General features: G+C 37.7%; 1 protein-coding gene across 4 annotated transcripts in view; it reads right to left on the bottom strand.

Annotated features, from left to right (window-relative positions):
• Positions 1-14951, bottom strand: part of FBXW11 (F-box and WD repeat domain containing 11) — an 89611-nt gene that overhangs the window by 56996 nt on the left and 17664 nt on the right. For 2 of the 4 annotated variants that reach the window (XM_060786316.2, XM_060786308.2), the window contains one exon: positions 4722-4823. The exons of the other annotated variants lie outside the window; for them this stretch is intronic. In XM_060786316.2, coding sequence (XP_060642299.1) covers positions 4722-4772 — 51 coding nt within the window. In that variant the 5' untranslated portion in view covers positions 4773-4823. The remainder of the gene's footprint in view (positions 1-4721; positions 4824-14951) is intronic. 4 annotated transcript variants of the gene reach the window in all.

Below are 14951 nucleotides of genomic sequence, written 5' to 3'. Positions count from 1 at the left end.
CAGACTATTTCAAGAAAATCCATACATTAATGAGGCTATACCAACAAAATTATCTACATCCATAGCTAATGCTAAGAAAGAACACTGGATATAACTGCTTGAGAATCTTGATATGTCCAAGAGTGGCCGAAGAGCCTGGCAATTGCTGAGACACCTGGATAGTGACCTTCTGGTCCACTGTGAACAACAGACCAGATAGCACACCAGCTAATTCAGAATGGGAAAACCAAGTGCAGCAGAGTAAAGGTGAAAATCAACAGGGCACCAGAACGTGAAACCCATCAGTTGTCATCTCCCCAAAACCGGAAAGAACTCAAAGAAGCTGTTAAGCATTGAACTAGTAAAGCACCTGGCCTAGATGTCTTAATGACGGAGGAAATCAAACACTTGGGCCCTAAAGCTAAAAACTGGCATTTGAAATTTTACAATCAATGTTTGACACACAGATTCCCAGACTATGCAGGAAAACAAAGATCATTGCCATTTTAAAACCTAGTAAAGACGCCTCCAATACGGACCAATCTCTCTTTATATAAAGTATATGGTAGGATGCTATTAAATTGATTAGGACCTGGTATTGAACTCCAGCTTACTGCAGGTTTCAGACCAGGGAAAAACTGTACAGCCCAAATGCTTAATCTGACTGAATATATCGAGGAAGGATATGAAAAAGACTGCATCACTGGAACAGTTTTTTGTCAACCTTATAGCAGCCTATGACACGGTGCAACATAGGCAAATGCTGCTGAAAGTCTGCCGTATTACCTGGGACTGTGATTTTTACAAAAACTCTCCAGACCCTCCTAGAAAACCGTAGCTTCTATGTGGAGGTTCAAGGCAGGAAAAGTAGATGGATGAGGCAAAAGAATGGTTTACCCCAAGGCAGCGTTCTTGCATTGGCCTTGTTTAACTCTTTATTAACTATCAGCCACAGTCGCCACTCACAAAAAGCTTTATACTGTATATGCTGATGACCTTGGCCTAACAACACAAGCAAAAGCCTTTGAAACAATCAAAGTCCAAATGCAAAGATAACCACCTGAAGCCTAACCCTGCCAAGACACAAGTGTGTGCTTTCTAGCTACGGAACCATGAAACCAATAGGAAATTGAAAGTTCCCTGGGAAGGTCAAGAGCTTGAACATTGTTTCCGTCCTAAATACCTTGGTGTCACCTTAGCTCGAACACTAACATATAGGAAGCACGGCAGGAACATCAAGCACAAAATAGCTGACTGCAATAATATCCTGCGGAAACTTACTGGCACTACAGGGGTGCAGATCCAAAATTAGTAAGAACATCAGCCCCAGCCTTGTCTTACTCAACTGCCGAGTATGTCTGCCCTGTTTGGCACAAGTCTGCCTACGTGAAGCAGGTGAATATAGCATTGAATGAAACTTACAGAATAATCACAGAATGTCTTAAACCTACACTTGTTGATAAACTCTACAAGCTGTGATGGGAAGTTGCTGCTAACTGAGAAAAATAAGGTTGCACGTTGTGAAAGCCATCTACTGCATGGTTATCAGCCTCCTCCCAGTAGACTCAAATCAAAGAAAAGCTTCATAAAAACCACCATTCCCCTTAACGTTCCCCTAGCAACAGAAAGAGTATCCCTTTGGGCAGCTAAACCAGGAAATCCCAATTGGATGGCCACCCATGAGGTCTGCCTCCAGAGGCAAACCAAGAATAGGCAACTTGGAAGTCCTTGAACAGACTCAGAAGTGGAGTGGGCTAAATGGAACCTAGAAGAATCCTCCACCATGTGCGCCTGTGGAGGACAACTCCACATCTGTATGCTTGTCTGCAATGTCCTGCCTCGTGTACAGAGGAAGAATTGTTTGAAGCTACAGACAATGTGGTCATTATTGCCCATTTTTGGTCAAGAGATATTTAGCCGCTTGTGCTCCTTCTATTTTTATCAGTTTTATACTATGAAATGCATTTGATACGAAATAAAAAAAGAAAGTTAGTCATTACATGTTTCATAATTCCAGGTATCACTGATTTACCTATCTGTGCATATTTCAAGGAGAGACTCATGTATTTACATGTTTGGAATAAATCCAAACAAAACTGGATTTATTCAAATGATAAGACACTTATGAAATAACCATTTGTGTTCTAATATGCATTCCTTTTCCAACTGCCCTGTATTCCATAAAAGCGACTGTAAATATTTGATAAGCCTCAAAACCTGATTGGGAAAAACACATACATTGGGGGGGGGGGGGCATAAAACATTTGTCCGCTGAAAAGAATGAAAAACAGTTGATACAACACTGTGGGAGGAACACTAAAAGTTATCCTTAAGTTTGCCATTTACTCTGTAGTTCTATATCAAAAAATGTGGTATGTTCTCCCTCTAGGTATCTAACATTCTGTGTGATTCAACAAAATCCCATTTATTTATTTGATTTATATCCTGCCTTTCTCTCAAAGATAGGGTTCAGTATAGTCCCAAAGTTATTTTTAAATGAATAAATCAAAATGTATCATATTAGAACACAAGTGAATTAAAAACAGTTTAAAGGTCTGCTAACTTAAAAATAGAGCATCAAAAGTCAATCACCAAAAGCCCACCAAAATAAAAAGGTTTTGGGGTTTTATTTTCTTTTTTGCCTGTCCTGAATTCCTGAATACTGGGCTACTTGGATCTAAGTTTACTTTAAAATGTATATAAACATGTGGCACTTGTATAAAGGTCAACACAAGGAACTGTGAAATAATTACGTGTTTTCAAGAATTCCTGAGGTATAACATTTATCCATGTGTCTCTCTAAATACAACTTAAGTAGAATATCAATGTAAACAGTGTACAAATGATGGAGTTTTCAGTAGTACATAATCAGCTGGACAGACACACATACAATATAGTAAATAAAACATAAGAGTGGACTTCTCTTTATTACTGTGACTATTTGTTAAAACTCCTATAAAGCTTACTGCAAAAAAAAAAAACCCCAAAAAAAATCCAAAACCCAGATTAATCTGAAACAAAAACCCCATAGAAGGAAACACATTGTATTTGCAGCTAATATGAATGACTGCAATGAAGGGTTAGAAGCCAGATATCATGATGTATATAGATTTCCGTCGACATGCAGGGAAAGCAAATAACATGCAGTCTTTCAAGCATGGACCCCAAAAAAATGATTCTGCAAGGTCACAGTGGCAATGTCCAGAATGCAGGAAAAAGAGGAAACACCATTTGCTGGCTGTTCTTGTTTCAGTAAAGAGAGTTGTCATTGATTTAAATACAAATAAGTTAATGAGAAAGAAAATGACCACTGCCACTCTTAATCCTTATTCTTTGACATTATGACAATATCTTAGGTCAGCAACTTACTGGATCTTTTAATTCAGTGAACTGAATGATATAGAGGAGAATAAAATATGTTTACCATTCTACTTATACAACAGTTCACCAATGACCATGTAAAATCAAGCATTGCATACCACTTGCTGTCAAACCACATTCCACAGTTCTCTGAAAACATCACTGATCTATGTTTCAGAGGACTTGTGGTTTAGAGTAAATGAAAAACATCTGAAAAGAAATTTCAGTGATATGGGGTGAGAGCAGAGTTGCAGTGCTGTATCAAAATACTATTTAAGAGCATACATTTCTATAGTTAGGTTTACAAGCTTCATTGCACCTGAGTTAAACCAGTGGCTGGTCCTTCTCACATTCCTGAAAGTGTGTGAGAACAACACAAAAGTTTATCTTGGCACTATAAATACTTTATAATATCCCAAAATCCCAAAGAACTCTCTGGTATGCTTAGAATATACTTTAAGGTCCCTTAGTTTAATTTGTAAAATGAATTCCAAATTTTGAATCTAGCCACAAATAAATGTGAGACAATGTATTTTACAAATAACTACATAATTGTAACAGTTCAAAAATTTACCAATGTAGTATAACAGAACACTTTAGTAATATGCTGCAGAAATATTACAGCCTATCAGCAGTCATCTTCCAAACTATAACTGTACTGCAAAATATTTATATCCAAAAATACAGAACATGACACACCTGGTTCATCTATTTTGTCAAATAATTTCATTAGACATTAGGAACTATCATTGCTGCCACATGCTGCTAATATAAAGTTAAAGTTACAATTGTTAGAAAAATTGATCTAATGTTATTAGTACATATTTTGAGTCTTCTCTATATATAAGAAACAGATATGTTTATCTCAATGATATTGATCAACATTATGCTAATGCTGCCATCACAATTTAACACTGGCAAAAAACTGCCATTTATCTCTTTTCACTAAATACTACAGAAACCCTCTGTAAAGTATGTGGGGAGAGCACTGAGCAGCCAGAATCCTTGAGAGCAGAATTGAATTGATTTATAAAATCTTTATTTAATTGCCTACGTATTGATGAAAATGTAGCTACTCACACCTCCACTTCAAGTCAGTGCATGAACTCAAAAACAAGCAACATGCAACCCTCATTTACAACTCAAATTTGTCAAAAGTGATGATGATGATGATGATAAGGACAAGCAAAATGCTTTCCACTTTCACACTGGAATGACTGGCATCATACAGAATCCTCTTAAGGAGAACTCTCATGTGAACTGATGGAGGATCATACAAAAAAAATTCATGAGACTAAACAATTTAAATTGAATCCAGAGAGATTATAACAGTGACCACAGCATACGCATAACACATTTACAACAAGAAAGAAGAAAGGCACCTGGAGACATCTGACACTGGGCATGCTCTGCAGGCATCTCAGTGCGCACATGCTCTCTACCAGGTTGGAGCAGCCTAGCCACAAAGACCTTGGCACAGAACACTGCAGGGTGACAAAAAGGAAGGAAGAGAAGAAGCAGTTAGAGGCCACACGTTACTAGACGCAGGTATCTTATTAGTACGTTACAGCGGACATGTAATTAAACCAGTGGTAAGCAACCATCATCATCACAACTCATCCTTATCTGCTTAGCTAAATCACGAATTAGGAGTTTAACCCACAAAAAACTAACAATTATATGTATGAGCTACACATTCTGAACTGTACTTTGGATTGCATGAAGGTCATGTTGCAGTTAACTCCTTCAATTTGTGGTGGCTAGTTTTTCTCAATGGAGTCAAGTGTAACTACCTTAATCTGAACCCAATCCATTGAATATTGTTACAAACTACAATGAAAAGAGCAGTTGCTGAGTTGTAGTTCTCAATGGTAGGTGCTCCAAATTGTCTAGTAATTTTTCACTGGTCTTAACGCCTCAACATTTTTGAATTCACTGGAAAAAAACTGGAATTGTGGCATAGGAAGGGAAGCACAGAGCGCCTTTTTGAAGGTTCATTTATTTTTTAATGGCTGGCATTACTATGGGTCAACAAACCACCCCAAAAATTGAAAGTGAATCTGGTACTCAGAGATGAGTTACAGACTTAATTCCATTTTCTATTCCCAAATTTCTCACTATTTTAAAAGCTGTACTAAATATAACTTGCTATGGTATTACGTGTAACTCAGCATGAAAACAGCTACTTTATTTGCAACTGTTTCCTAATTCCAAGTCTTGTAGACTTTATTAGGCATGCAAATACAGGTGCTCATGATGTGTCTGTTATGTAGAAAATCTAATCTTATGGACAGGATGGTATTTTTTAAATGACACTTTTTAAGTGCAGATGCCAAGAACTTTCTGTTATTTGAGGATATGTTCTTGCCCCTTTCTAAAGAAAATTTCAACAAATGATATGTGCTAATGGGCCCTGAAAAATTAACAACTGACATTACATACATTCCCTATGAATTCTGAAATAGACAAAATATTTTAACAAGAGGTTGTCTGGCCAAGAAAACGTCCTGCCAAGTCATTTTGCTGAAAGCTATAGCATTACTTGCCATTTTCAAAACAGGTAAATTCAAGATCATGCTCAATGTGTTAAAGTCAAACTTACACCATAGAAAAGGGTCTTCTTTTTAATCTCCTTCTCCTACAGCCAAAAACAAGACCCCACCATCATCTGCTTGAGGATATTCCAACTCTCTAGGGCCGAATTGGGGGAGCCACAGAAAGGAAGAGAAATCTGTTCCGCCTACATTTTCAGTTCTGGTAGTGGATGACCAGCACTGGATTATAGTATGGAACCATAATGGTAAAGTTTTAAAAATGGGATATGAAGCTCCTAATTAAACTGAATACAAAATGTGATGTGTAGCAGGTGAGTTTGAGTAGCGCTTGACTGCACTCTGATCTGAATACCTTCAAGTATCCTATATTCAACTATTAGTACATTTCTATAATAAAGCAATATGTAAACATTAAAGCCATAAGATATTTTATGTTCAGCTCAAAGGGTGGCACATACACCCTGGAAGATCTACTGGAGGCAGCCTGAAAAACATAAATCAATAGTAGAATGGAGTACAAATAACTAGTCAAAGTGGTCCGAATCTGCAGCCAAGCATTAGATGCTTGATCTAATTTTTAAAAAATCCTTTTTATTTCCTTTTGAGCAACATCCACCTCTAGAGAATCCCTTAGAAAGTTTTAGAAGTTTCATATTGAGGAGGCAGGCAAGGAAGGGTGGTGATAAAGAGAAGGGCAATGACAAGGAAAACGTTTCTAATTAAAAAGTAGTTCAGTTTGGAAATCTAAAAAATGGCTCTGCCAATCCACTGCCATATTGGACAGAAGTGTGATATCTCACCCAATGACCTAACTAGGTATAATCAACCTAGGTGTGTATGCGTGTGTGTGCGCGTGCGTGCGTGTGAGAGAGAGAGACGTGAGAAAGGACTGACATGTAGAGGAAAGCTAGCATATCAAATAAATGAACAAACAGTGCTTATAAAATAATGAGTTATTCCAGCTTAGCTTTCAATGTAAGACCACACTGATAAATTGCATTGACATCAATCAGGCTGACCCTCTAGGGTTCAGTTGTCTAGTGACAGTAATACTGTTTATGCTCAAGAAAGTTTAGTAAACACAATGACCCCAAAAAACCTCAATTGGTTCATTCACTGGTCAATCAAAGTACTGTAACTTACCTCTTATCAAAAATTCAAAAAAGGACCAATAGCCTTCTGTGAAAGATGAGAACTTCCAGACAGGCCCTATATCCTGGGATCTGATCCCAAATTTTCTGTTTATCCCAGATTATCTGGCAGTGCGGACTCATATAATCCAGTTTAAAGCAGAAAACCTGGGATCAGATCCTGGGATATAGGGCCTATCTGGAAGGGCCCTCAGTTCACACCAGGTGAAGCTGAAACAAGCACTGACTCACTCTGCCATGGCCTCACTTCTGGCCCTTTTGGAAGCTTGGGCAAGAAAATGGCAGCCCCCTGGTGCTTCCCCTCAGAGGAACACTGAGAGGATAAAGGAAGTCACTGCTTCTTTTCAGCTCTCTCGGGATAGATTAAGTTCTTGCCTTCAGCTCTTCTACATGAAGGAAATTGTTCTGTTCTTAATAAGAGTTAATATTGTACCTTAACTTTTGTCAAAAATGAACTACTTCTGTTCCCTGAGTAGAGTACCAAAAGGTCTTTGGGAAAATCTGGCCAAGAAAGTGGTGGCATCGGCAGTTCAGGGATGGCTAGGTAATACTGGCACTTTCCCATCTCTACTGAATGACCCTTAATTTATCCATGAGTCATGTAAAAATCAATTATTTTGGCTCCAAACCTGACTTATTCATAAGCCAAATTATACGTCAATATAAACAACCTGTCATATCGCCTTGAATATCCAAACCGACAAGAGGACAATTTCAGGAACAAAGCCTAGTTTTAAAGCTCCTGTTCAACTATGGGCTTATCCTCAAAACAAAAAGTCCAAACACTTCTTCCCAGGAAAAAATTGTTATAACTTGGACTTTCCTAGCCTCCGACCTCCAAATCCTCCTCCACACAGCTGAATAAAATACCACATTTTCTGCTTTGAACTGGAATATATGGCAGTGTGAACACAAATAACAGGTATTATTGGATTTTCTGCCTTGATATCATATATCTGTGTGGAAGAATGCAAGATTAGTGAACCCCCCCCCCAAAAAAAATTCCTTATTTTTAATATTAATTTTGGAAAGGTTTAAAAGCTATTCTAAACAGACAGGACTAATCATATTTCACCTCCTCCCTTTAAACAGAGATCAGGTCATTATTTGTTGGGCATGCTTTAACTATGGATGTCCTGCATTGGTAGAGAAAATATCTATAGCTGTATTGTCAGAATTGTATGAATTAATCTGAATCACAGTGGGGTATTAGCTACACTGCTTGCACAGATGTCAAGGAAAGTGAAATCTATACTTCCAAGATAAGGCAAAAAGGAGCCCAAACCATTCTTTCCATCATTACAAGCCAACCTGACCTAGGCAAAAACATCATTACAACTGAATTGTGGAAGACAGCTAGTACACACAAACGTATTTAACATTCCATTGGTATAAACCTCACAATTTTGTATATTATAGGGAAGTGTTTCAGTGTGATGCTTTTGCCATGAACAACCAAAAAGGCTGAAATCTAAGCAATGTATTCCATGTGTGCCTGTGGACAAATGAGCAAGCTACCTCGGCAATAGACAAAAGTTTGATGCTAGATATGCTACAATAGACTTTAGAACTGCAATAGATGAGCAGGGATTTCTAATGCCAACTGTTACGGCAACTGCAGCAAGAAATCGACTCCCCATTCTTTTCCTAAATGGTACTTATGAAATGAAGAGAGCATGGAGGAACCAGGAATGGATTTTGACGTGGAAGTACTATTACTGTAAATTATTCTGATATGCTGGATTCAATTCCTTCATTCAGGTACCACTTTTTAATCCAGGCTCTAGTTGATGCATTTTGAGAAGAGATAAATAAATCCCACAAAAGTCTGTTTCCTCCTGAGCTATCTTGCTTTTGACCGAACAGACAGCATACACAGTAATGAAGAAGGTGGGCATAATTTTTTTAGTTCTAAAACTTTACACATTACAATTTTGTGACATAATTAAGAAACATGTGGCCCGTCTAAAAAGTGAGATGAAATGCAGTTACAAGATTGTATTTTGTGACCGAGTTAATTTCTACAATAAACTGAACCTGCACTATCCCAGTTTAGACTTTTCAGGAAGAACCAAATTTCCTAAAATGATCAACAAGCAAAGTAATAAAAAAGTTGTTTTATGCACAGCTTTGCTTTCTAATTATCAAGTGGAGAGTCAAAGTTACCTTTCAAAACACAGGCAATTCTATGCCAACTTGAACTTTAGGCTGCTCCTTATTGTATTTTGACAAATAATTTTTGAACTAAAGACCATTTTACTTTGATGCAATGTGGCTAGTCCACTTATAAGAAGTCATGCAACAGTCTGGAGTCCCTCAGGTTTTACTTTGAACTCAGCAAGCTCTCTGTCATTACTGCCCCAGAAGCCATACACTAACTTGAGTCCTCTACCCAATGTTGTTGACTCCTTTTGATCTCAATTCTAACACCAGGGATGTTGAGATTAAAATTAAACAGTTTTAAAACTGTTATCTGCAGGATTCAGATTGGATGATTTCAGTCACTACTGAGGAATATTTTACTTACCCATCATCTGTAACAACATCTGAATAGAATTCAACGGTATGTATAAATTTCATTAGAAGATGAAGACATTCAAGGGTGTGTATATAAGTTTCATTAGAAAGTATATGTCACAGAGTTATTTCAGATTAATTTTCAGTAAGGTACATCCAAAATGGGATCCTTTACATTTTTACCTAAATTCCTTCTTTATAATTTTTTTTCTATGAAGAATTTAAAATTTAATTCTGCATTTAAAAAAAAACCATACAAAGTACTCTCAGTCTCTCAAAACATGGTTATCAAACAATATGGCATACTACTGCTTGGTGGGGGGGGGGGTGTCTTAATGCTCCTTAGGTTCATGGAGTACATTCCAATGTTCTTGACATTCATACCCAAGTGTCCCTTTCAGCTCTGGTAAATCTCTTTCAGTTTCAAGACTGCTGACACAGGGAAAAGAAGGAGCCTCTTTTGCATGAAACCTTGTAAGTAACATTTTTACAGAAGATGGGCAAATTATACAGGAAGATGCAATGCATCATTGGGGAGGGAACATCTAATTTCCCTTAAGATTTTTGCACATTGTGGGCGCATTGAAGGTCCGGTCATTAGATGAGCTCAACGGCAGAGAAAAGCATTGGTCAGATGTTGCCTGGTGAGATTTTATCTAAATTCTGAAACTCTATTGCATGTTATTTATGTAACATCCAAATAATTAATAATCCCCTGTCATTTATAAGGGAGAGACGGTAAGAAAAAAGGGAAATTTTCACCTTAAAGCATCTCCCTTCTGAATTTTATATACAGTATGCAATACATGCATACATCTACAGGCAATCTTATATGCCTGAGCTCACTACCCCACACAAGATATAGCTGTACATTTTAATTATGAAGCAATGCTAACCTTATTATGAGCTCAGTGGGCAATGGGGCAGACTATTTGCCAATTAATAATTTCTATTTCTTGAGGGTTACTGACAGGAATTCAAAAGCAATAATATAAAAAAAATCCATAGAGTAACAGAAGTAAAATACTGACTGCACAGAAATATGAAACCTCGTAATTTTTTTTGTCATGACTTCATTTGTTGTGTGAGAAAATACATCATGGGAACTCTTCATCTCAGCAAGATACACCACACCTAAAGTCAAGCATTGTATGACAGGTGGAAGGGAAATATCAAGTTGCCACATATATACAATAAAGTATGACCCACCGCAGCCCATGGAGGACATATTCCAAGATCCCCTGCAGAAATTTGAAAACATGGGTAATAGTGAACCCTTTATTTTGACTTAACTGGGCTGGAAGTTTACAACAGTATTGCACTGGAGGGCCTAGAGCGGCCCACAATTTTTTTTGGATGGGTGGGGATTTTTTGCTGTAAGTGAAACATGGATATTGAATAAGTGGATGGGGGATGTCATAACTGAATCCATTTTAAAACTATGTTTTCATCTGTTGAACTGTCACAAGAGTACAAAAAGCACTACAATGCCAGAGCACACTGTTCTGAAGTCATAAATAGTAGTTGTGTTCTTCAAAGTTGAGCTGCCTTTTCCTTTCATGAAAGACAAGCATGTTTAATAGTCAAATGGTAGAAAACACCTGCAGGTGAAATGTGACACAGAACTACCCGTTTTCCCAGGAACTCCCTACCCAGTGATATTGGACAGGCCCCCACGCTGTCCTCCTTTCAGAGGGACTTGAAGATGTGGCTCTTCAATCAAGCCTTTGAGAATATTTAGCCCCTAGTTGTCCTATATAGTATTCACACATCCTGCACTTTATCCCATGCCCTCTCTCCATTACTGCAGGTGGCAATTATTTTATTTCAATGTTTACAGCCCAGCTATGGTGCCAGTAATTTACAGCCACAGTTAGAGGATCGCAGCTTGACCAAGTCTGAGTTGATGTTTTCATATGTGCATGTGTTTTATTTTATTGTATTTTATATTGTGTTCACTTCTATGTTACTTTTAGGTATTTTGTGCCGTCTATAAGCCGCCCCAAGTCACTTCGGGGAGATGGTAGCGGGATATAAGAATAAAGTTGTTGTTTGTTTTATAGCCCATCCACAATCAATGCAGAACAGTTTCTAGGGAAAGTTAATATTAATTTACAATAGAAATCTAGCTTCATAGCTCATCCAATACAATGAATGTCAGTTTACCCAGGTTTTATTTTTTGTGGCTATTTGTTGAAGCACAAGAGAGGTGCAGTGAAAAGTAGGATATTACGTATTTATTTGGGTTTCAAAAGCCTTCCCTTTTCCTACACTGATCAGCAGATACAGAATATCTTCAGTTCTGTCCTAAGCTGGGTTTTTTTTGTTTTTGCTTATCAGTATTTAAGCAAAAAAATGTATGAGCTTGCATTACTATGCTAGAATTTCATAATGGCACTGCAAAAAGTATCACAAGCAATATTGAAGAAATATTACATACTGAAGTGTGGTTTTTCACTAACACTCCAGTGCATACTGAGGAATGATGCAACAGGGCTTTTCTTCCCCTCCCATATATGTCTCTGCAGAACAGCATGTGTGCCTCCCACATTCTCATCCAGAACCTCTTCCTTGAATCCTGCACATCAAACCCCTGCCTTGAGCACAGGCAGTGTATAAAATACAGAAGGGTCCAAATGAGTCATGCTCCTAATGTCTTGCTGTATATAAATGAGCTGAGGGACAAACTCTGTTCAGCTTTGCAGGAATCCTGCACAGAACTTCTTTTGGGACTGCATGTGCAACATTCCCACACTGTTGAACATTTCTGGGAGCTACTGTCCAAAACAGTAATTTCACCATTTGTTCCAATACAGGCCCCAATGATAAAACAAGGATATCTAATTCTAAAAGCAAGACATATGAATGGGGAGAGTGGAACTAACTTCTTGCTTCTCCCATACTCTAATTCCCTCATAAGTCTTTCTCCTGGTTGAACAAACTTTTAGTATCAAAAATCACCCTAGACAACTGAAAGTCCTGTTATGGTCAGGTTTAGCCTGCCCTAAAGAGGCCCATATTACCAGCTGCCCCTTGTCAGGCACTTCTGCCAGTTATGCATGAAGCAGGCAGATTACAGCTTGAATAAAATGGGTCTTCCATTATCACATCTGTTTTACTCCAAATCCAGATTCAGTACATTTTCATAAATGCTTCTCCTGATGTCATTATACTGCAAAGAAGAGGAGAGACATAGTGGAACAAGAAACTATAATCTATTCCCAAAACAGAAGAATTTGACAAGCTGGAATGTTTCCAGAGAGAAGGGTGACCAAAATGATCAAAGATCTGGAAGCCAAGCCCTCTGAGGATTGGCTGAAGTTTAGCTTGGAGAAGAGAAAGTTGAGAGGACATAATATCCATGTTTAAGTATCTGAAAAGGTGTCATATTGAGTAGGGGGCAAGTTTGTTTGCTGCTGCTGTAGGAACTAGGACACGGAGCCATGGATCATATTGCAGGAAAAGAGATTCCACTTAAACTTTAACAAGAACTTCCTGACATTAAAGAGCTATTTCACTGTGGAATACGCTGCCCCAGAGGGCAATGAAGTGTCCTTCTTTGGAGGTTCTTAAGCAGAGGCTGGGTGGTCTTCTGTTGTGAGTACTTTGATGACATTTTTCTGCATGGCAGGTGCTTTGGACTGGATGGCCCTTGTGGTCGCTTTCAACTTTATGATTCTTCAACTTAAGTGTTGTTTCAATATTCAACAATTAATTCAATATAGTCAACTAAATTAATTGATTCAATGCATTCATGTAAGTATTGATTCAATCAGGTCATGGTTACCAATTTCAGAAAAATTACTGAAAATGCAAAACTATTCAACTTGTGGAGATGATGACAGATCCGTTACTGAGGCCAGTCTTTGCAGCAAGTTTGGTGAGAAATTGTCAGGGAAATTATATTATTGCAGTTAAACTATATTTTCAAGACACAGGAATATATTCATGGGTTTAATTTAAAAAAAAACCCAATAATATCCTACTTGTAGTCTACAGTAATAGAAGATTTGAACAGGTCTGTTCAAGATAATCTAAAATATAAAGTGAGCATGACATGCAAATAGCTACACTTTGTAATTAAACAGAAACTAACTCAAAGGCATCACTTTCTTGTTTTAACAATCCTGAGGAATAGCATTTATAATATAGCACATTATACATTATGCTGTGATAACAATGACAAAAATTCTAAGCTACCATTACCCTCATTCCAGATGGGAGGAAGAGGTACAGAAGGGACGGGGGGGGGGGGGGGGGTCTGACTAAGACAAATGAATAAGTTCATAATGTGTGGCAATATTCAAAACAGGAACACAGCTTGATATATTATGAAATCATCTAATGCCAGCCCTCAGAAGAAGCAAAGAAATCAGTTGCACATGCTGTCTCAGCAATGTACTCATATTTCGGAAAATGGCACCAATATTTCTGTGCTGAAATATCTTTTAAAAAATACAAGTTTTACAAGAGTGAATGGATCTCACTGAGAAAAATGCAAAACATAAATTCAATAAATAAACAAATTTTAAAAATTGAAGCTACTGTTTGCTAAATCTAAAACTATTATGAGTTGTGCAGTCTGTTGCATATACTGATCCTTAATATTTACAAAAATATAAGTAATCTTATTTCCCCACAGCCTAAAGGTATTTTTAAAATAAAATTAACAGAAAATGTGCGAAGCTACTGAAAAGGTTCCAGAAGTGAGCAAAATTTCAGACAATTCTGCAGATGGTAAGAGGAGAAACATTTGTGTCTGTTTTTCTCCTTAAAGTCTATGTCCAAACATGCTCTGCAGAGCTGGGCAATGCCAGGATCACTTTGCGGAATACTTCAGGTTGGGAGCCTTAACTCAGTTTCAAACCCCTCCACTACTGAAATGCAAAATCTACAACATGGTAGACCCATTCTTGGATCCTGGACCTGCAGACCAAGGATTGAGGATCTTCTGGGCCTCCAGAGGTCATTGGCTGCAAAACTCAAAAGCTTAACCAGTAGTGCCACTGGTGCAAAGGAAGAATTTCTATGCACCTAAGCAGGTTACAAACACACAATCAAACCTTCCTTAACTATTAAATAAACATCAGAAAACTTACTCAAAGATAGGAATTTCCCTACTTCTACAAATGCTGCTGACGTGATTGAATCCACATCAAATTCCAATTCTAAGTGGGGTAACTGTCCAAAATACTAAAACTATATACATGGCCAAAGCCGTATTGTGTAAAAAGTCATGACATTTGTTATTCCGGCTTTCTGACGTTGTAACTTCTAAAGAAATTGCCTTTTTAATTTTTCACAGCAGACACAAAGAATCCTGAGACATGTTAGTTAGTAACAAATTTACTGTGGCATGAACTTGATGAAGGCAGCTACAGTTCTTAGA

This window comes from Anolis sagrei, chromosome 1 (assembly GCF_037176765.1).
Source record: "Anolis sagrei isolate rAnoSag1 chromosome 1, rAnoSag1.mat, whole genome shotgun sequence".
Lineage (NCBI taxonomy): Eukaryota > Metazoa > Chordata > Lepidosauria > Squamata > Dactyloidae > Anolis > Anolis sagrei.
Note: the sequence above shows the minus strand (reverse complement) of the source record. Positions and strands in the feature narration are given on the sequence as shown.